This window comes from Triturus cristatus, chromosome 12, assembly GCF_964204655.1.
Source record: "Triturus cristatus chromosome 12, aTriCri1.1, whole genome shotgun sequence".
Lineage (NCBI taxonomy): Eukaryota > Metazoa > Chordata > Amphibia > Caudata > Salamandridae > Triturus > Triturus cristatus.
In genome coordinates, this window is record NC_140595.1 from 681698005 (window position 1) to 681720147 (window position 22143).

Consider the following 22143-nt stretch of genomic DNA (forward strand, 5'->3'; position numbering starts at 1 on the left):
GACAGACGCGTTTCGCCCTCCTGGGTTTTGTCAAATCAGTATTCATTATAACACATTCACATTTTGTCATGTCATGATTTCATTGGGCAGCAACTGTTGATCAGTAATGGAAAATGGACTGCAATTCCCTTATTTCTCTGTGTATTGGTGTCGGCAATTTTACCATGTTAGCACCTAATTCAGTTTTTACATGTATAAATATTTACATACATGCTTTTCTTTTGAAAATATTGAAATCAACATAAATCAATTTATATAATTACGCAAATTTTGTATACAAATATACAAGTGCACAAATAAACATGAAATTTCAATCAGGTTATCTATTCGTAGTCCCTTTCATATATATAATATGAAATTATTGTTGACAATCACGCCCTGTATGGGCTGTCTCCCTGATGCATTTATCAAGTGCGAGTAGATAAAACCTTAACATCATCTGGCTGTATTTTATGTATTCAAAATTCAGCATTGTAGTAATATAACTTATTATTTAGTTTTTTTCTCTCAGCGTCCACCAGTAACTCTTGGGGAATTATTTTTCATAAGTTGATGTTGGAGTAGTATCTAGCTGAATATTCAAACTTCATAATCATGATTTACAGCACGGCATTATCCCCATATTGTCACTTGTTTAGCTAGAATTCTAATGTATGATCTAGCTAACTGGAAGTGATGCAGAGAAGATAAAAGAAAGAATAGAAAAAATGAAATTGAGAGACAGATATGAAATTGAGGAAAAGCCAAATGTGGCAAAATAATACAAAATAAGGAAAATAAGAAGACGACGAAGCAGAAGAGGAAACAAAAGAGGGGAGGAGGGGATGAGAGGGAGGGAGGAGATTCCCAAAAATATTTTTCATTTGATCCTTCTCCTAGATGTGTGCACAACTCCTCTTCACAATTGAGGCCCCAAGGAACTTGGATCCTAAATTCCACGATTTATTTGGATTCAAGACGTCTCAAACATTCAATTCTATCGCCCCTCTTTCTTTGTGGGGCACCTTATCTATACAGAAGTAGCTTAGCATATCACTCCTCCTTTGATGAATCTCCTTAAAATGCCTTGCTACTGGATATGTGTCATCCTGATTCATTATTGCTCAAGTGTGTTATAATATTCGTTTTTTGGCAGGATGAACCGTGCTGCCTATGTATTTTTTTCCACACCTCCTTAGACTTTCTGAACAACAGAATAAATGTTTAAATGTGGACAACACGGAATATAAATTGATAAAGTGATAAATGTGTTTTCCCTAGGTAAAGCTCCACATTTGGACAGCTTTCCAAATGTATTTTATAAGGCTGTAAAGAGATTCTTGCCCCTGACTTGATGGATCTTTTCTCCCATTTTTCACTCATCTGTGTGGCTTCATGCTCATATACTGAGGCATCTACTGTTTTAGGGCCTGGTTTAGCAGACAGATACTCCATCACAAACATGACAGACACCCAGTCTGCTTTATTACAAGTGTCTATAGGATTTAATGCACTTATAATAAGGCAGATAGGATATGTCACATTTGTGACAGAGTAACCCCTCTGCCATACTTTAAATCAGACCCTTATTTCCTAAAGAAAATGTAAAAGAAATCTCACTATTATGCTCATTACTGTCCCATCTTGAACAAACTGAGCGCAAAATGTATTTGAACATTCTTATGGGATGACCACATTATTTCCTCACATCTTTTCTAGAAAACAGACTGGATTCATGACCAGGATTACGTTGAATTATAACACCAGGCTGGGAGCTCATGTGATTGATGGAGCATATGAAAACAAATTGGCCGCAATTGTCACTCTAGGTGCCTAAAAGGATTTTCGTCAGGTGTCATGGCCTTTCCTCCAATCCAAGTCACTCTACAAAAAGCTAGTTTGGGAGAGGAATTAATAATGGTAGTGATATCACTCTATCAAATTCCAAAATCTATTGTGAGAGTTAATGTTACATATTCTACTTCTACTATCTTTCAGTGAGAACAGGTTACAAGGCAGAATTGCCCGTTGCTTCCACCCCCTTCATTCTCTTTTTAATAGCTAAGGAACCTCTTTTGTAAGCATTAAACAATAACTGTTATTTCAGAGGTATTCAAATATGGGGAAAAACCATACAAACTAGAGGTGTGTGCAGATGATATAATTCTATATGTTGAACATATTAAATCATACAACCCAGTGATAATAAGTACCACTCAAGAATTTCCTGGTCTAAACAAAGCTAGGTCGAATCATTACAACTTATCCATTTTACAAAGGCAATGATAGAGAAAATTCAACTACAATGGCAATCTATAGTGATCACCTACTTAATACTCAATTCATTCATGATTTAGCTGCATCTGTCAAGAATTTCTTTTTTTTTTTATTCCATGAAGTGAGACACACTTTTGACACCAGGTCAGGCCAGCTACATTGTTATCTTGGTGGGGCAGAATAGAAGCATTAATTATTAAATCATGATATTGCTGGGGTAGTTGCTCTTCTTTTTTTAACTATCGATGATCTTCTTAACTTGTTCATTTGGGCTAAAAAGAATCCCAGGACTGCACTCTCAAAATTAACATGAGACAAGTTTAGCTGACTTAAAAGACTACCATCCATGTTTACTGGGAGCAAAGAGTAGATTTACTCAAGAAAAACCATCTTATCTGCACTAGAGGTGTATGTTCTGTCTTTACCACAAATGGAAGACCCCAAAGAAAGAATCTAAAAGGATGTATAGGCCTTGAATAACCAAGTGCATTGCACTCAATAACAGAGCATCTGTCTTCCCCACAAGGGAGTGTGAGGCATTCACTCACTCTTTTCCATCCACACAATGGAATAATACTGCCCCCATCCCTCTCACACTAACATCAGTGGTGAAGTGTTTTTTCTTGTGACATCAAAGTGCCGCATTGTGAGCATTTTGCCAACATCACTTTTAACTTTGCATAATCAAGCAAATTTTGCATCTTGCTTCTGCTACAACGTAAGGGGTTGTACAATGCTGGCAAAATCTTGAATGTATTTCGAATAATGCTCTGCCAAGCCTAAAAAGGATCTAACTTTAGCCTTATATTCTGTTTTATGGCTTTAGCCACTGAGTCTGACAATGCCCTCACCAGAATGGTATGCCCCAGATATGACACCACAAAAACTCTAAGTTTAAGTTGTTGTCTTTTAAGCTAGAGACATTATCCTTCAGTTAGAAGAACACTTTTCTCAAGGTCTTTTCATGACTTTCTTTATCCCCATTATAGGCCAGAATATTGCCCCGGAAGAACATCACATCAACTAGGCCATCCAAAACATTTTTCATAATCCTTTGCAACATGCCACGACAGGTGCCAAACTAAACAACATATTAATGCCCCCGAAGGCACCCAAAGTTATAACATAGAAAGTCAGGGCCTGGGAACCTGGTGGTAGGCAGCCAGGAGATCCACTATGTTAAAAAAAGACAGCTCCACTCAACAACACCTGGTCCAGGGTATTGGTATTCACGGTGATACCAAGGCCCTTTGATGCCTCCATCTAAGAGAGTTGTCAGCATGATTGGCAACATATACCGGTATGGTGTATTTTAAATTAAGAATCATCTTCATTTGATATGCCATAATACACATGTGAACTATATCCAAATATGAACAAGAAATGAGTAATGAAGAAGTCAATGAATAGATAAGAGTCAGGTTATCCAATCTGATTGTTCACCTTAGGGGTTAGAGACTATGTATGATGATGTGAAAATGATATGAAGTATTGATTCCCCAAGAAATTTGAGGTAAAAAATGTTAAAATTATGATTTGTTGTGGTCTGCTCGCCTCAGATCATTAGGAAATATTGCTCTGTAAGGAATGAAGCATTTGGAAACTGGGTGGCACATAGTGGCTATATTCTCGGATAAAGGGATGAATAAATAATACCGCAACTGTGCGAGGATAAACAACATACAATTATGCAAATTGAGTTATGCAAATTTCGTTTTAAGTGGTAAAGAACGTTATATGTTCAGATTTTATATATATATCTATATATATATATATATATATATATATATATATTTGGTGTTCTCAAGCCCTGAAGAAGTCTCTTGTGAAGAGACGAAATGTGTTGGCTACGTGAAAATCTGATTTTATGAAGATTTGAATAAAGAAGTTTTATACACAAAGGATTAGCGGATGAATTTTGTGCAACCCATGTCTTTAAAATATGTATACTATATTTTTAAAGGGACGTAAAACTGTGTGTGCTGTTCATTCTTGTGTAACATTTGGCAACATATACCTTCCCTACCATTTCTCTGCCCTTGAAGGAAATTCTCATCACCAAAATCCAATTGAATCAGTCTTGATACTCCTACATCCCCCAGGGTTGATTCCCGGAAAAGAAACAAAACATTCTTCTTATCATATACTTCCTTCCATTTCTTGTCTTCCATGATAGTGTACGGTGAAGCTGAACCAACTAAATCTGTCACCACCGTTCCACCAATCTTAGATTCACATTCAGGTAATACCACTATCAATTTGTCTCATAAAAGTGCCATTCTGGTGCTTAATCTGTCAAATACTTTCTGACTTTGGATATCACTTGGGCCCTCTTCCACATTTTGTGCTTTGCCACTCTTTCCTACTCAGGCACAATGGCCATGTTAACCCCCACACCCCATTGACAATGAATGAACTAATTTTTTCCATTTTTTCCAAGGCAAAATGGGTTCACCTGTATACAGACAAAATGGTGGGGGGCGCAATATCCTCGCTCCTGCCGTCTTTTCTGTAGATAACACAATCAGTGAACTGCAGTTTACCAGCCAGGTGGAGTACAATGTAGGCAATGCATCAATATACTTTGTAGGAAACCAAAAAGTAAAAGTGGAACAAGTGAAGAGACTAAAGAAGAGAAGTGCTGTGACTGAATTACTAATTTCCATTAGTGAGACAAACTGAATAATGGAGCACTGTGCATAGGGTGACAGTGGGGAAGCTGGGATGCCAGGTAGGATGACACTGCCTCTGTTCTGTCTGGATACAATGTGGGTTTGGGTGGTGGTATTAAAGTCATAGGAGAAAAGTAAGGGCGTACTATTTCTAACTGAAAAATGTGGATTCTGCAGGGGCAAACAAGCCTGCTAACATTAGATTAGATATAAAATTCAGTGTTGAGTCAAGGGTGAAGCAGAGACAATAAACCTAACAGAAGAAAAACAAAATCTTCATATGTTAAGAGTGGAGTGCCATGGAGCAACAGAAGATAAGTGAGAAGATGGTTAGACAAGAAGTACACAGTTTTGGCCTACTGAAGCTTAAGAAAGGTAGACGACATTCAGTTCCTGATAATAGCCGATAAGCCCCCAAGGCAGAGGACATCAGCTTGTGTTGTCACCCAGATGAAAAAGAGTGTCGGATTGTTATATCCTGTTTATGCTAATGCAATGCCATTCTACCACTAGTGGAATGTTAATATGATGATGCTGTCAGAATGTTGGGAATCTGCAGAGAGAGTAATGACAGTTGACTGGGCTGAGCTGCCTGCTGGCTGCTCCTGGTGGGGTCTTTATCTGATCTACTTATGGTCTCCCTCTGGTCTTGTTCTAATCTTCCTGTGATCTTGTACCATCTTCTAATAAACCTCCTTAAATCATCTGAACTGAGTGGACTTGATCACTACAGAATTTCGGCGACGAGGATGGGATGTCACATGTGAGTTGGCAGCAAAGTTTTCTCCAAATACTTGCAATTTTCAACGTTTGTGTTATTTTTGCAGAGTCCTTTTGCATATTGGGTGTTTTTTTACTTTTGTTTCTCAGGTGAGTAGTCGCTCACCGGCGTGTGTCACAGGCCTATGTCATTACATTTCTGTTTCTTTTACAAATGTTTTACCATGAGTTTGTTGTTCTTTTTGCATGTTTCTTATCTCCTTACTCAGGGACTGCAATGGGTTTTAGTCCCATTTGCCAGCAATGGGTTGAAGTCCCATCTGCTCACTGTACTCTTGCACACAGTTTTATTTCAATTATTTTTACGTATCTCTACTTCATGAGGTTAGTCATGTGTTCCTACTCATGTACTCGGGTTCTTACCCGTACGTTTCCTAATGTACATGTCTACAAGGTGCGTCTATGCAAAGGTTACAGTCCTTTCGCATGAATCAATTTGCGGGTTCTTACCCGTACGCTTTCAATTGTACCCGTCTACAGGGTGTACCCATGCAAAGGTTACAGTCCTATTGCAGTAGTGCGGGTTCTTACCCAAACGCTTACTGTTCTTACCATATGTGTTCCTACCCATATTTGGTTTTTTTACATATTGTCAAGTTTACAAGGACTATGTTCATAGGGGTCTTAGCCCCATCTGTTACTGTTGTTTTGCCTTATATTTCTAGGGCGTGTTTTTGGGTTATAGTCCTCCCGAACCTCACATATAGTTTGAATTATTATTATTATGCACTGTTATCTTTACATTATATTGCAAATTTTGTATTGATGATGGTGTTTCTGAAGGGTGAGGTTTAGCCGTATACTTTTCCTCATTTTCCTTGTTCTTTCTTCATTGCTGTTGTCTTCTTCTTCTCGTGTCTCTTGTGGATTCTGGACTTTACTTTGCTTTTCTGTCGTTTTTCCTTCCTCTGGTTTGTCGCAGCCTGTAGCCCTGTGTTCTGTTAGTTTTCCCTTTTCAGCCCCATTTCATCCCTGTTCTGGCCAGTAGGTGCGTTTTGGGGAAGTCTTTTGTGCTTTCTTTTATCCTTTTCTCTTACATTGATGCTTCTTCGCTATTGTGTAAGAAGGGAGGATGGTTTCTATGTTCGATTTCTTGTTGCTCTTCTTTCTATTGTTGTTCTCACACTGCTCTTCTTTTGATAGATGTTCTCTCATTGTTGGTCTTTGCTTTTGTTTAATTCTTTTGCTTTCACCTTCTCATGTTCTCCTCTTCTGTTTCTAGCTTGTTGTTTTCCCGTATAAGAAAGGGGGATATGTTATATCCTGTTTATGCTAATGCAATGCCATTCTACCACTAGTGGAATGTTAATATGATGATGCTGTCAGAATGTTGGGAATCTGCAGAGAGAGTAATGACAGTTGACTGGGCTGAGCTGGCTGCTCCTGGTGGGGTCTTTATCTGATCTACTTATGGTCTCCCTCTGGTCTTGTTCTAATCTTCCTGTGATCTTGTACCATCTTCTAATAAACCTCCTTACATCATCTGAACTGAGTGGACTTGATCACTACACGAAAAAGAGTGTCGGATTTACTGGAAGATGAAGATGTCATTCTATGCAACAGCTTGCACAGAAGTTCCATATAGGCATAGAAAAGCAAGGAAACCCCGGGGTATTGCAAAGTGCTTTGAGATGACAGTGAACCTGGGAAATCCCATCTTTATAAATGTAAGTAGCCAAAGACGATAGATGAGAACCAGACCAAAACTGAGCCCTCCATGCCCATCTAGTAGGTATAACGGATAAGAGAGCATTGTCAGCCCTATTGGCATGAAACATTGTGCGATCAAGGGGCAAAACCAAAATGCCCCTCCATCATCCAGGTATGCTGGGCACTATTACTTACCTGAATGGTAACAGCCTCTGTGCTAAACATGGGACAGATGCCAGGTTGAGGAAGTGAATCAGTGGAATGATGGAGCAGAAGGTGGAGTGCTGTCCACTTTTAAAGGCGTTTCCGAAGAAAGGGCAAGGTAGTGATGGACCAGAAGCTGACCAGAACACTACCAGGCAATTTTTTACATTTTTTCAACAGTGGTAGGAACTGACCAACTTTGAGGGAGTCAGGAAAGGTACCTTACATAGCTCCATAATGGATTACTGGTCATCTGGGAGACTGTGACTCTACCTTCCATGTTTCACACAATGTCCCTGATAGGTGAGCCCCTATGGGTGTAACACATAAATCCTGGAGTCCGGAGATATAGCTCCAATAAGAAATGGAGACCGGGCCAGTGAAGAGAACATTAATGTCTTTGTCACTTAAGATTTTGTAATTCTATCCTTTGTTATCCATTGTAAGCAGCACTGTAGATCTTCTCTTTAATTGTACACTACAAATAGAGCAGGAGAATGTATTCCCTGAGCATTTCACTTACTGGGGCAAAAATGGCACCAAGGGAAACAAAACCTAGTCAATCACTTGATTCAAATATGTGGGTGGAGTCAGTTGTTTAAGAAGGTGATCCCATTATGATGGTTTAAAGATTGAGCTCTCTTTTGGAGGGTGATATAGGTATGAAAATGGGTGAACCCCATTAAAGCTCATGGAGGCATTTCGTTTGCTAGGCAGATGAAGAGAAGCACAAAGAGGGTGACATCTGCCAAATGCTGGTGAGATGACAGGCATGGAAGCTGGTCTGAGAAGGTACATATGAATATATCAGTACCTGAGGAATTACCCTGAAATTTAATGGAAAACAATGAGACCCATTCAGAACAGGATGTTTCCTATGGTAGAAATAGTTGCAGTGGTACTGACATTGTCAGGAGACGTTCCACCATTTTTAGAGCATGTCCAGGGAAATTGGGCGATAACTGCTGAAAACCTTTTTCCACTATCCATTTCCACTGTCCGCAGAACCTAAAGACTGCAGGATACATATATGCAAATAATGGGATTTGTGAGGTATTACGTTTGTGAATCCCAGTCAATTTTAAGAAACAGTTGTAATGGTGTGGTGCAGAAAAAATGCCCGATAACCCGACTCCTCAGTATTATTTTTTAATCTGGTTAACTAAAAGAGGGGCTCCACAAAACCCCTAATTACTACAGCTAAGAGCCATGCACTTTTTCAGATCTGTGCGATTCCTGTTGTTTTCAAACATCCAAAGCTGGCCCAGAGCTTCTAGAATGGAATCAAACATAACGTCTAGGTGCATTACATAGATTTGCACACAGGAAGCCAGAGATTCTGGAATCTGATCTCCAGCTTGCCAAGAAAAGTCAACTCTTTTATCTCCACATGCTTCTTTTCTTCAAATCATCTGAATACTAATCTACCCTACCTTACCCTGAAGAGTAGAAATGGCACTGTGTTGGCTACTAGTCAGTCATGTCTGGACTGCAGCAAAGACTTTAGATTTAGGCATGCACAAATTTACACCAGAATGAATGCACAACATCAATTATGCAGCAACTGCTCTCATTTTAGAAGCCCACAAATTCAAAACCTCTTCTACCCACCCTTCATTGGCGTCCTCTAGAGGCTAGGATTATATTCAAATCTCTACACTGCTCATTAAAAAAAAAAGAAACCATAATTACATATTCTCCAATATGATCTTTACTGTCTAGTAATTTAGACTTCTCATTAGTTCCACAGATTCGAAAGACTCAGAAGATACACGTTTTCAGTGCTGACAATTCTCTCAGGAACTGTTTGCTCTTCCTTTATGAAATGACATAATGTTAGAAATCGGAGTCCCTAGTTGGCAGTGGTATGCACCTTGTCTAAGTAGGGACCCTTCCTTTTTGTGAGGATAAAGGAGTTACACACCCAGATAGCCCCTGATCACCCCTTTGGTAGCTTGGCACGAGCAGTCGGGCTTATCTCAGAGACAATGTGTAAAGTATGTGTACATAACACACAGTAACCCAGTGAAAACACTGCAAATTTACAGCCCACCACTTTATAAAAATAAAGTATGTTATCCAAGCCAAACAAGACCAAAACCACAAAAATCCAAAATACAGAATTCAAAAGGTATATAGCAAATCTGGTCATAGAATTCTATGGATGCAGTGATTTTAAACAAAGTACCTCAGATGCATCAAAATCCACAAGACAAAACAGCTGCAAAGTAAAGCAGCATCGGAAAACACAGTGATGCGTTGGTTCCTGAGTCCACGGACTGTCAGTTCTGCTGTATGCAGGAGAAGTGTTGCGTCAAATCCGGACTGTAGGGTAAGCAAAGCGTCAAAATCCAAGACAGTTCTAGTCTGTGGGTGATGCATTTGAAAAAAACTCACTGGTGCAATATGTGGAAATCCAGCCGCGCTGGAGGTCATTGCGGTGGCGGCAAACAGGTGCTGTGACGATTTCTTCAGCCACAGTCCCATGATGTGTCGATTCTTCCCAGTCACAGAGCAGGGCCTTCATCCGAGCAGGGGTCTCGGACTTCAGAGACACGGTGTGCTGAACTTGGGCTGCGGCGGTTTCTTTGGGAACTGACAGGTGCTATGTCGGTTTTTTCGGCCGCATGGCAGCAGTGTGTGGACATTTCTCCCGTGTGGCAGTGCTGCGTCGGAAAAACAGTCGCTGAAAGGATGATGCGTCAATTTTGATGGTTTCAAGCAGATCTTTGCAGCAGGAACAACCTCCAAAGGTCCAGAACTGGATTTGGCACCACAAGGCAGGTCAGAACTCACAGCCGTGGAGTTCAGGGATGCTGCAGGTGAAGACTTTGATGGTCCCGAGACTTCCAACAGGAGGCAAGGACACATAAGCCCTTGGAGAAACTTCACAAGCAGGATATGTAGCAATGTCCAGTCCTATTCCTCTTCAAAGCAGAAGCAGCAATTGCAGGCCAAACCAGCAAAGTGGCACACAGCAAAGGGGCAGTACTCTTCCTCACAGCTCTTCTTTTCTTCTCCTTGGCAGAGGTGCCTGTTGATCCAAAAGTGTTCTAAAAGTCTAGAGATTTAGGTCCAATACTTATACCCTTTTTGGCCTTTGAAGTGGGCATTCTGCAAAGGATTTGTCTTTGCAGTGCACAAGCTCTGGTCCTGCCTCGTCTTAGCTCGAGACACACTCCAGGGGGGTGGACACAGCATTGTGAAAGGCCAGGCACAGCCCTATTCAGGTGCAGGTGACCGCTCCGTCCACCACTCTAGCTCAGGAAGGGACAACAGCCTGGTGCAGGGCACACCTCAACTCATTTTGTGTGACTGTCTAGAGTTAATGCTCAAGCAGGCTCCTGTCAATCTAAATTAGATGTTGATTCCACAGGCAGGCAGAGGCACAAAATAGTTAAACATGAAAATGCCCACTTTTTAAAAGTGGCTTTTTCAAACACACAATTTAAAAAACATCTTCACTAAAATATGTGTTTTTAAATCCTGAGGTCTGGGAGCCCAAACTCCAAATCTCTAGCGGTTGCCAAATGAAACTTACAGTTGTAAAATGTTACAAGGCAGCTCCAATGATAGCCTATGGAGAGTTAGTCCTTGCAAACGTGAAAAATTAAATTGGCAGTATTTCACTATCAGGACATGTAAAACACACCAGTATATGTCCTACCTTTCACATACACTGCACCCCGCCCACGGGGGTACCTTGGGCCTACCCTAGGGGTGCCTTACTTGTAGTAAAAGGGAAGGTTATGGCCTGGCAAGTGGGTGGAATTGCCAGGTCGACATGGCAGATTAAAACTGTACTCACAGATACTGGAATGGCAGACCTGGGACAAGTTTACAGGGCTACTCATGTGGGCGGGACAACCAGTGCTGCAGGCCCACTAGTAGCATTTGATTTACAGGAACAGGACACACACAGTGCACTCTACTAGGCACTTACCTGTAACACAAATATGCCAGTCATGGATAGCCAATCAGAATTACAATTTACACTGAGAGCATATTCACTTTAGCACTGATCAGAAGTGGTAAAGTGCCCAGAGTCCTAAAGCCCACAAAAAGAGGCCAGAAAAATAGGAGGCAAAATGTTTGGGGTAAACCTGCAAAAAGGGCCAGGTCCAACACATAATTTAGTTTATTTTCATAAACTCGTCATGAAATGGCTGTTCTACCCCTTCTGGTCTCACTAATTCCACCAAATGTCAATCTCATTTCTTAGAGGATCTAGAAAGCCCTTGGAGTGTTAGTACACTTTACTAAAGTTACTTATGTAAAAAACATACCACAGTCATGAGGTTAGTAATGAGTATAAGAAGTATAAACAATTGCAAAAATGTACCTTCTAAACTTAAGGTGTTCAGCACAAACTGAGATCCATAGAAGATAGTGAAACAGCAGTCCTCTTTCAGTTTTGCTGCTTTCCCGCGCTCAAAGTCCTTACAATTTTTTCCTGGACGAATTTCCTTGATTTCCACCATATCCACTGAAAGAGAAAACAATACAAAAATCAAAATAAGATTTCATCCTACACCAAATATAACATTCAAAAATCAAGATGCAAGTTACAAATACACAGTTAATATATGTTTAGATGCTTATTTTCCTTCTGTGTTTTTTCAAAGGCATCACACATTACCTTCACCATTCCACACTTAACAGGTGGCCTAGTGGTGCTAGAGCTGTTTCTACAGGCTGGAAAGAAAAGTGTTAAAATAATGTATTGAACTCCAGAACCTCTCAGGTCCTAATAACACAGACATGCATGCTGCACTAGTTCAAAGCACTTCTGTGCACTTTATGAAGCAGTGGAGACAGTTCAGGTACCCTGCCACAATGTGTTCCCTATCACTACATTAAGAGGGTAAGTACCTGTATGCACAGCTGCATATATTTTACACTATTCAGCATCATGGGTGCTTATGTCCCATGAAGCTTGCTCAACAATTCCAACCAACCAATATCAGAACGTTTACCACTTAGGTTTAACTGTAGCCATCACCCTTTCAACCAAGAACCTGAATAATGCCCAAGAACTGAACGAAAGTGAGTGAACTCCAGTGACATGCTGGGGTTACGAAGGAGTGTATGAAAAATAAAGCTGAAGTAGCTATTTACTGAACTATCTGAAAAGTTATTTAGACTTTGCAAGGGGTATTGTAAAAGCTATATAAACAACCATACTTGATGGTATCGGACACTCCTTTTGTACGTGTGAAGCGTAATGATGAACTCATGTCTGCTGAGAAGTAGTGTGGGATCTGGTGAAACTTTCACTTTAAATGCATTTCCATGCCCAACCACTAGATGGCAGAATAATGAACTGCATGTGAATTCAGGTAACAACCAGAGATACCAAATGATAACAGTCTGAATGACCAGCTGCACTTTTTACCAACGTGTTGGCAATGTTCGACAAGGTACCGTTAGGATCGCTGGGATTCAGCTTCGACATGAAACTACGAAGCTGCTGGGAGCTGTACTGGAAAAATTGGGCAACGCGATATATGTATGTGCTTGGACTTCTAGGGTGTGTGCCTAGCTTGAAAGGAACATAACAATGTGCAGTGTTTAAAGGCTGAAAACGTTTTCTGTATGTAGCATTATGTGTGGATAACACCTCCATCCATTCACCAACATACAGAACCTCAAACAGTGCCTGGAGGAGATCAAATCTAGACCAGGCCCTGCCTGATCCAGACTGCATGATTCAGCACACCAGTTCACTGAGATACACAAATGCAAGAACACTGTCATGTTCTTCAGAACCTTGATTTTCTGTCCCTAGAAATGGCCCCAATAATTTCAAAGCCCTCAGTCTGATCAATACTTTTGCTCATCTTTTATAAAATTAAGTTTCTCAGGTGGAGCCAATTGATTAAGGAGCCACTGGATATTAAGAATGGAAGTCCCCAAATCAAAGAAGAAGTAGACTTAAGTCTGGTCTTTCTTATTGGATGACCTCATCATCTAGACCATCCTTCACTATGTCCTATCTTTTGAGCTACGATCACTGCTTCACTAAAATCTTTTCTATTCCAACATTTTTTAGTGGACTAACTAATCATTTCCTGTTTAACTTACATATCTGTGCCTGCAGAGAGGAGTTGGCCTAACGGCTAGGGCGGTTGACCTCAAATCTGGGGAACTGGGTTTGAGTCTCAGCAATGACGCAGAACATCCAGTGATGCTGGGCAAATCACTTAATCTCCCCGTGCCTAACAAAAAACAATTACAAAAATGGATGTGTCCTCATGTAATGCAACTGGTGCTATGTAAAGCGCTCTGATACCCGATTTGGGTCAAGTTCACGCTATATAAAACTCTGTAAAATAAAAAAAATAAAGAATAAAAATCACCAACCCCTCTGTCATGCTCAGATCTCCCTCCCCACCCCCACCACCCCTGGATCCTGCAAAAATTGCAAAACTGCAGGCTCATTTCTGCTTCCTGTTCTCCACCATTGTGGTATGCTGCAGGTGAGTATTTGTGTCTTTACCATAACTTTGTATAATGGTGCCTTATACAGCTCTCTGGATTTAGTGTGTACTATCAAAATTGATTAAGCACATTGCTAAAATCCAGTCTTCAAATGATATATTGGAAGATGTGCTGTTTCCACCCCGTCGATATATTACATAATATAAAATATATATGTATATATATATATATATAATCTACTGGGCGAAATGCCTCAGTTGCAACTGTACTGTTCGCAGCTACAAGAAAGGGTGTGGCGTAACAGCCAGAGCTGCTGGCCTTGGACCTGGAGAACCAGGTTTGAGTCTCGGGGTCGGCTCAACATCCTGTGATTCATGGCAAATCACTTAACCTTGCCCTTGTGTAAAGTAACTGGTGCTCCAATACCTTTGGGTCGAGTTTCCGCTATTTAAAACTGCATGTTCCAAGCAGAACACCCAACCCTTTCACAGACGTCTTTGCACTGCATAGCACTGTGTGCAGACACCTTTTATAGGGTAGTCATGTTATTTAAATCGGTTTGAAGACTGGTCGACTGCTAACACTACAGATGTTTCTGTAGGCCCGAATCTTATCCAGTTCCCCAGGCTGAGGTACATAAAAAAGATTATTGCACTTTTCATAAAATCAATTGGCAACGGAGAGAAGGGGAATGGGGGAGGTAGACACTCCAGCAAAAGTAAGCGGCAGCTCTAGGGCAATCCAAGACCATATCAAGCGATCCTTATTAAACAAACACTACGTGCTGGGGGAGGCCTAGACCTGTCTATGTAAGTTTTTGTCTTAAGGTGTTGCCTTTGGGGTGAGAGCACTGATGAGCTGCTGAACAACATCACCTTGAGTCACCTGGGCTCTGCAACTGTGGTATAAACTCTAGAACAACATTTCTTTACTTCCTCCACTTTTGTCACCATTACAAGACCATCAAGGGCAGCTGTCTGATATTGTGCATCTTCACCCTCTATCAGAACCATTATGGCACTCTGCAATGTGGCAGATATACAAGCTAAATTCTCTACCACCAAACGTTTTGCCTCTGCATGAGCAAGACCTCTCTTCACTACCTCAGACTAGTGGGCCCATTTCTGTAGTGATATTCATCTGCCTTAGGTGTGGCACAGATACTTAAAAGTTCTAGCTCTTCCTATGGTATAGGACCTGCTGACCAGGCCTAAGCCACAGGTGCTCTTTAAAAAAACAAATCTGCTATTCCATCTAGCTCCTGTTCAAATAGCCCTTCACTGACATTCTGACAAATCGCTAAGCTGAGGCAGGATGGTTTGACATAATAGTAGTAGTTCTACAGTAAATAACCTCTAAGAGTGGAGGCAGCCACCCCTTTTTCAACCATATCTGATTTGACAGGTGGTATGTAACGTTTCTCTCTATTGGAAATATGTTTCAAGGTGTCTTTTTTCACATATAGTGCTAAGAGGTAGTCATCTGCTTCTTTACCTCTCCTAGGACATAGTTTGTTCATATATGTTTTCATTCTTGACCTGTGCCAGCCACTGATATTTAATTTCTCAGCTACAAATCATTAGAAACACCCACTGAAACCACAGTAGCCCTAGGAGCAGTGAAAAAGAAGAACGAAAGGATGGAGGGCTTGAGTCTCTTCTAGAATCCTCACACCAAGCCTCCTTGGTGGAAGAGCACCTTCTCCCACCTGGATCCATCCATGTGAGCTGAGTCTGGTTCACTGAGTCTTTGGATCATGTGTATACAACTTTAGTACTCCCTCGCCCAGTGTAGCCACCTGGTGTGGATGATTTTCTCCCCAAATACCACTGTAAGCGAAGTCTTTGACGATGATGAACTTCAGCTTTTATCTGTGGTACCCATGAATGAAAACAATTGGAGAACAGATTTGGAATGGCATTAGATTGTTTGGACCACTACCTGCAAATATGGCCTGTCTTCCTACCACATTTTTCTACTTTTATAGTTCTTGTGGTGTACTACTATGTTCCTTATTGCATGAACAATATGTTGTTTTGGTTGTTGTGTTCCCCCACCACATACCACAAACCCATTCTACCCAAGGTTTGCCTTGGTCCTCAGGGCTAAGCTAGCAAAGAAGAACCAAGGACACCAGTAGGAGAGTATCTGAATTATACTTGTTTCACATTGTTTTACCATGTTTCAGGCAATTTTCTGGTGAAAGCCTAGCCTAAGGTCGAGTCCACTTCTCTTATTGATACTCATTATCTGACTGAAATCAATTTAATTCCTTACATCTCTGTTGGCACAGGTCTGATTTGTAGGTATCTATTGAGATAGAACCTGCACTGGCCAGAAGATTATTTATTCAATTCGGATAGGGGACCCTGCCACTGTACTGGGCCTACCCTGTTAGAACAACAGAGCAGGCTTGTCCTCCCTGAAGAACCCTACCTGAATCAGTGGTACACGCCCTTTTCTTCTGTCCACAGTATAGGACGGCCAGGGCAATATGGTTAATTCCAGTATGTTGGAATTTAGGAACCAGGCAGCACATGGAAGTTTAATGGATTTTGCAAACAGAAACATGTCAACATAGTCTTTGCTTTTTCTAGATATGTATACTCAATGTGGCAAATCAGGCAACACCTTAGTCCTCCAAACACCAAGTCAGGTGACATTGCGGTAGCAACTGATTTGCCCCCTTTTAGCTACTATTGCACTTTATGAATGTGGGGGTACCTTTGCACTCTGCTTAATTTTGCACAGCTTTTTTACGGATTTAGGAGCCCAGACTATAGTTTACCCTCGCCTGGACGGGTGATTAAGTGCGATGTCTACTGAAATGCAATTTTGCTTTTTACTTTCTTCTTCCCCCTTCATTTGTTCCTTTTTTAATGCAACATAAAGGATTTCCCTTGATGAATGTCTATTATAACGTATTTATATATTGATTTAATTCTATCTTTACTATTTTTATTTGGTCTTTTATGGCAGTTTGACGAAATAAAGATCTTTGATTGATTGATATCTATTTTCTGGGTTCTGTTTTTCCACACCTTGTGATTGAATGATTTGTCAAGGAATGATGGCAAATAAATGTAATGTTCTTGGCGTTATGAACTAAGCTGTCAATTTCCTTTTTTATTTGCATACACTGCCATGTGTCCCTCGGCCCCTCAGGTCCCTTATTTTGCCTCAAATTAAATCCACAGACTTCTCATTTGGTTCCACATATCCTTCAGCAAGTTCGCAGACATCCCTCCATTGCTGGACAGATCTCCTTCAACTGGTCCACCAAAAGTCTTGTTTGGCTTCCACTTCTCCCACAACTGGCTCCCAAATGTCATGTGATTGCCTCACATGCCTCAACTGGGGATACCAGTCCTTGGCTAGGGTCTGCACGTCTTTGGATTGGGACCGGCAATCTGGCCCTTTGACGCCACATGTTTCTCAATTAAACTAACAAGTCACTCAATTGAACCTCAGAAGTCTCTCGATTGGTTCTCACGTGTCACTGGTTTGAAAATCCCCTGCAGCTTAATTGGACCTGTGTGGCCTCACAAAGGCACACATACCTTTTACATCAAATCTCTTGGATGAACCAACATGTCCCTTGCTAGGATGTAAATGGCCCTTGACCAGCGGCGACTAGACCTCCTTCCTTGTTGGCAAGGGGTTATCCTAGGGCTCTCTGCCAATGGCCTAATGAAAAACTGGGCCCTAACCATGCAAAACCTGATGACTGGCCGACAAAATATAAATCAGGAAGAGCAACACACAGATATACAAATACATGGGTGGAAAGGCGCCTCGTGCATTGCTAGGGCCCAGCCTCTGCACTATATTGTCAAATGAGACTTCTTCTATGACCCCCCTCAGCTGAAACCGGAAGTGTTCTCTTATGAAGGGACACTTCTTAGGAAAGGAAGGAGTGGTATTCACCATACTAGCTTGCCGAGGCGCGTCTTCCTGTTGCTAAGAGTTCAACAACTTTAACGTTACCACTGGAAGCAAACACAACTCAATAATCGATAGTCAGCCAAAGCTCATATGTATGTATGTGTGTTCTTATATAGCGCTCGACTTACCCTTGGGCATCTCGGCGCTTGCTCGACTTACCCTTGGGCATCTCGGCGCTTGCATTGGGAACCCGTCCTGGCTTTTTCCCTGTGAGATAACCCGTACTGGGCATCCCCAAGGTGAAAGCCAGGCATCCCACCGCGGGGGGGGGGGGGGGGGGCCGTAGTGGAGATTAAGCAAGCTATTGCCCAGAGTTGCAGAGTGTGAACCTATGATTCGAGTAGGCACCGAAGTGAGAATTATCAAGTCCGTGGACACTTGGGCTCCGACCCTGCCGCGTCGGGAATTGAACCCTGGTCCCGGGTCTGACCTCTGCTTCAGGGTATGCCTTCTCTAACCAGTGAGCCACACTTCTCCGCCCTCATATCAGACCCTCGAGTGCCTAGATGCCCATCCATAAGAGTTGACAAAATGATACTTAAAGTAAATGTTTGTCTATTTTTCTTCTTTGTCCCTCTTAAATAGCTGGAAGGCCTAATAATTTTCAGCAGCAACACTCCCACGTGCAGAACTCTGGAGGTCCCAACAAATGTCTGAGATACATCCAAATTTCCATTTCTGACCACGCCCCAGTTTGAGTAGATTCTCAAGTGAAAAAGTCCTGGATGCGAAAATATGCAGATGATTATTTAAAAAATTTCATTTTAGAGCATAAAGTAAAACCAAAAAAACCCAGTTTATTTCTGTGACAACAGCACAAAGCAAGGAACAGGCCCTTTTAATTTTAAATTTTGTATTTAGTTTAACAGAAACAGATCTGGGGCCAGATAAAGGTTTATACATAATATCACACAAAAAAAATTTGTAGCAAACATAGCAGGCAATGACACAGCCAACAGGACATGCCTTTAAAAGGCAAGTGCCCACCTATTGGCTTTGCCAGTGCTTGTCTACACTGACGCGGGTATGCACTTATGTTATTCCTAATATAATATCACGACATGGTTGCCCATCCACAAAATTCTGCAGCTTGATGCCAATGGTGGTGAACATCCCTGTTAGCTAATGCATGAAGCTAGCTGAACCGCAGTAGCCAATGACTAAAAGCGGCTGCCCAAAAGCCCTTTTCTGTATTTTATGTGTATGTCCATGTGTATTCAATGTGTTGTGTATTGTTTTGTGTATTATGTAGGATTTGTTGATTGATTACCAATGTTTAGTCGCGGGTACTTATTAACATGTAAAATGAAACCAACGTTTATTGGGGCAATAAGGCACGCTAGTGGAGGTTACGGCTCAACACTACAAATTTGTACTACATGCTCTTGTTCACTGGGCTGGAGAAAGGTTAGCAAGTCCTAACTTTGTCTTGCTGATCAGGCCATTTAAATCCTTGCAATAACCCACAATTAAATAATGTTCTCACTTCTCCTCGAAATAATATCTTTTTGTACCATGGTGTCTTTCGCGATTTCCAACAATCTGCGGACATTATTACTTCTTCTGCCAATCAACCAAAATTAATAATCCAGCAATCAGAGTTCTCGGTTCCTCAGCAAAACAACAGTTTGCTATTTGATTGTTCTCTGTTCCCCAGAAACAAGGCCATATTTGCAATTATTTGTTGCAATCTGGCATCCTCTGGTGGGCAGCGTGGAGGCACCATACAGCAGCTACCCACAAAGGTTTTAGCAGAACACTAGGCACAAGCGGGTACACTCAGGTTTCACATCCATCTGTACGTCACATCTGCACAAGATGGTATAATGCAATTCAGTGCACCATAAGGTGTCACAAAGCACCAGCTCTGCACCAGCTGCTGTTGTTTTGAGTGGCTAAAAAAGAATAATGCAACAGCAGGAGTCATTTGCCTTGTAAGGCAGCCCAGTTTACATTGTTGCATGTTTGGGTGTTTGCTGAAAAGCAATTTTACGTTTTAAGAGTGTATGTGTCTGATTTCACGGTTCTCAATACATTAAAATATCAACTAGACTAACACGCAATGTCAAAGCCAATAGGTTTCATCCGAGCAGTCTATTGGCATTGCAGTGCTCTCTTTTCCCCAATGACAGCTGTGTACATGCAGGCCCCGAGGCTACCGTGGAATTATTATCTTAATGTATGAGACAAACCTTTCCAAGATGGTAACTGCTCATGCATGTACCTGCACAGCAGCTATCTTAGAATGTTTTTTCTAAAGCTTCTAGGAAATTCATACTACAATGGCCGCCATACGTGTGCGTACATATGGGGAAGCCATCTTGTAAGAAGACTGGGCATGTGCATGCATGCAAGTGCAAACTGACGAACTGATGGTCATTAAGTTTTCTTCACTTTAAATTAGCTTTTAAATTGGCGAATGGTCTTTTTACGACACAGAAAAATGCACAATGCAAATTAAAAGAAGCAAGTATCCTCGTACTAGATTGCAGCTGACCTGCCAGGCTCCTGTAAAAAAAGCTAAAAAAAACCAACCAAAGAAATAACAATGAAGAACAGAGCAGAAAGAGGTGTTGCAAAATGTGAATAGCCAAGTAGCAGTGTGGAACTTCTGTGCCCTAGTAAAAAGTTAAAAACACATGAAATAACACAGGTGTAATGGGAGAGAGACTGCAAAATGCGAATGGCTTGGTAGCAGTTTTCAGCTGGCAGGCCCTTGTAAAAAGATTTTTTTTAAAGAAACCACTGAAATAATACAGGGAGTAAGAAAGGTGGGTTGCAAAATACGGGTGCCTCAGAAGCACTGTGCAAGTGCCAAGCCCTGGAATATAGAATGTTTAAAAAAAGCATAAATAAATACAACTGGGGTAATGAGGAAGAGACTAAGAAAAGCATTGCACTCCCACAGAGTGCTAATAGGAAAATGAAAAAAAAATGGTCTCATGTCAGAATTAGATGAATACAAGTAAACCAATCAGAAGAAATCATAAAAATGAAACAGCTATGAACTGGTGGGACTGTCTAAGATAGGCATTGAAAGCCACGCAATGCTCACTCTGTGGATATTGTATTGAAAACAATAGGTCTAATTAAACAAACGACAACTGTTGGGGTAGGACTGGTGCTTGCACTGTGCAAGTAGCCTGGAAGGGGTGTGCTGCGGGTTAGCCCTCATAAAAAGATTTTAAAAAATATCAAAAATGACATAAAATGGGAGGGAGTTGCAAAATGTGAGTAGCCTGGTATCTGCCGGGCTCTCGCATAAATACATAAAATCAGGGAAGGAGAAGAGAGTGAGTGTGTAAACATTAATCCATTTTTAAAAAAAATAATAAAATAGGCAGCAATTTGTGAGAAGACATAGCCTGACATTTGACCTCTGACACTGAAGTAGCAAACATGACAAGATAAATACAGAGTTTAAAGGCATCTTTATTTATTGCTTGGACTTTCAGAACCCACCAAAACACCTCTGGCGACCCACCAGGGGAAACCAGTGCAAATAGTTCCTGAATCTGAATTTAGGTGAAATTAAAGTTTTGTTGGGACTTGTGGAAAGAGACACTAAAAGGAGCAATCCTGGCCAATCCATCCATCTTCCAGCTTTAAAAATGGCTGCAATGTTCTATAACCATCTGCCAATTTAAAGGGGGCATCCAGTGAATGATGTAACAATATGTCTCAAAACCCTAGCAGATGTCATCAAAGAAAGCACCATTCTTTGTGCTCATTGTTGGTGGGTGTCAGGGAAGCATCTCTGGGTAAAGAGAACTGTTTTTCCCTTCACTGGATGTTTTGAGTCACTGAAAACAAAACACCCAACTGTAAAGTACTGAAAATTATTGTTAAAACTAAATTATTAGCCTTATGCATGGACTTCAATTAGGTGTCACCAGGGGTTGCAACTGCGGGCCCTACACCTCTCTTTGCGACCCCTGCCTCCTTGCTTGTGACCCCTTGCCTCTCTAACTAACAGATTCTAATCTGGATGTCACATAGTTTGCTGAAAACATGAGCCTGTTTCACATTCTAGTTTTTTTTTTACACCGGTTGTGGAGTATTTCGTTTTGGCACTTTCTTATTTTCATTTGTTTATTGTTTGTTCCATATGGCTCATTGGCATCATGGATTCATCATTTATGTTTTTGGCCTACATTACAGCGCCGGGAATTCCCAACTGCTATTTACTTTTAGA

At 41.1% G+C, this 22143-nt stretch overlaps 1 protein-coding gene across 3 annotated transcripts in view; it reads right to left on the minus strand.

Moving 5' to 3' along the window:
- PLCG2 (phospholipase C gamma 2) overlaps positions 1 to 22143 on the minus strand; it is a 436087-nt gene that overhangs the window by 225086 nt on the left and 188858 nt on the right. For all 3 annotated transcript variants that reach the window (XM_085638502.1, XM_085638503.1, XM_085638504.1), the window contains exon 3: positions 11905 to 12048. In XM_085638502.1, coding sequence (XP_085494628.1) covers positions 11905 to 12048 — 144 coding nt within the window. The remainder of the gene's footprint in view (positions 1 to 11904; positions 12049 to 22143) is intronic.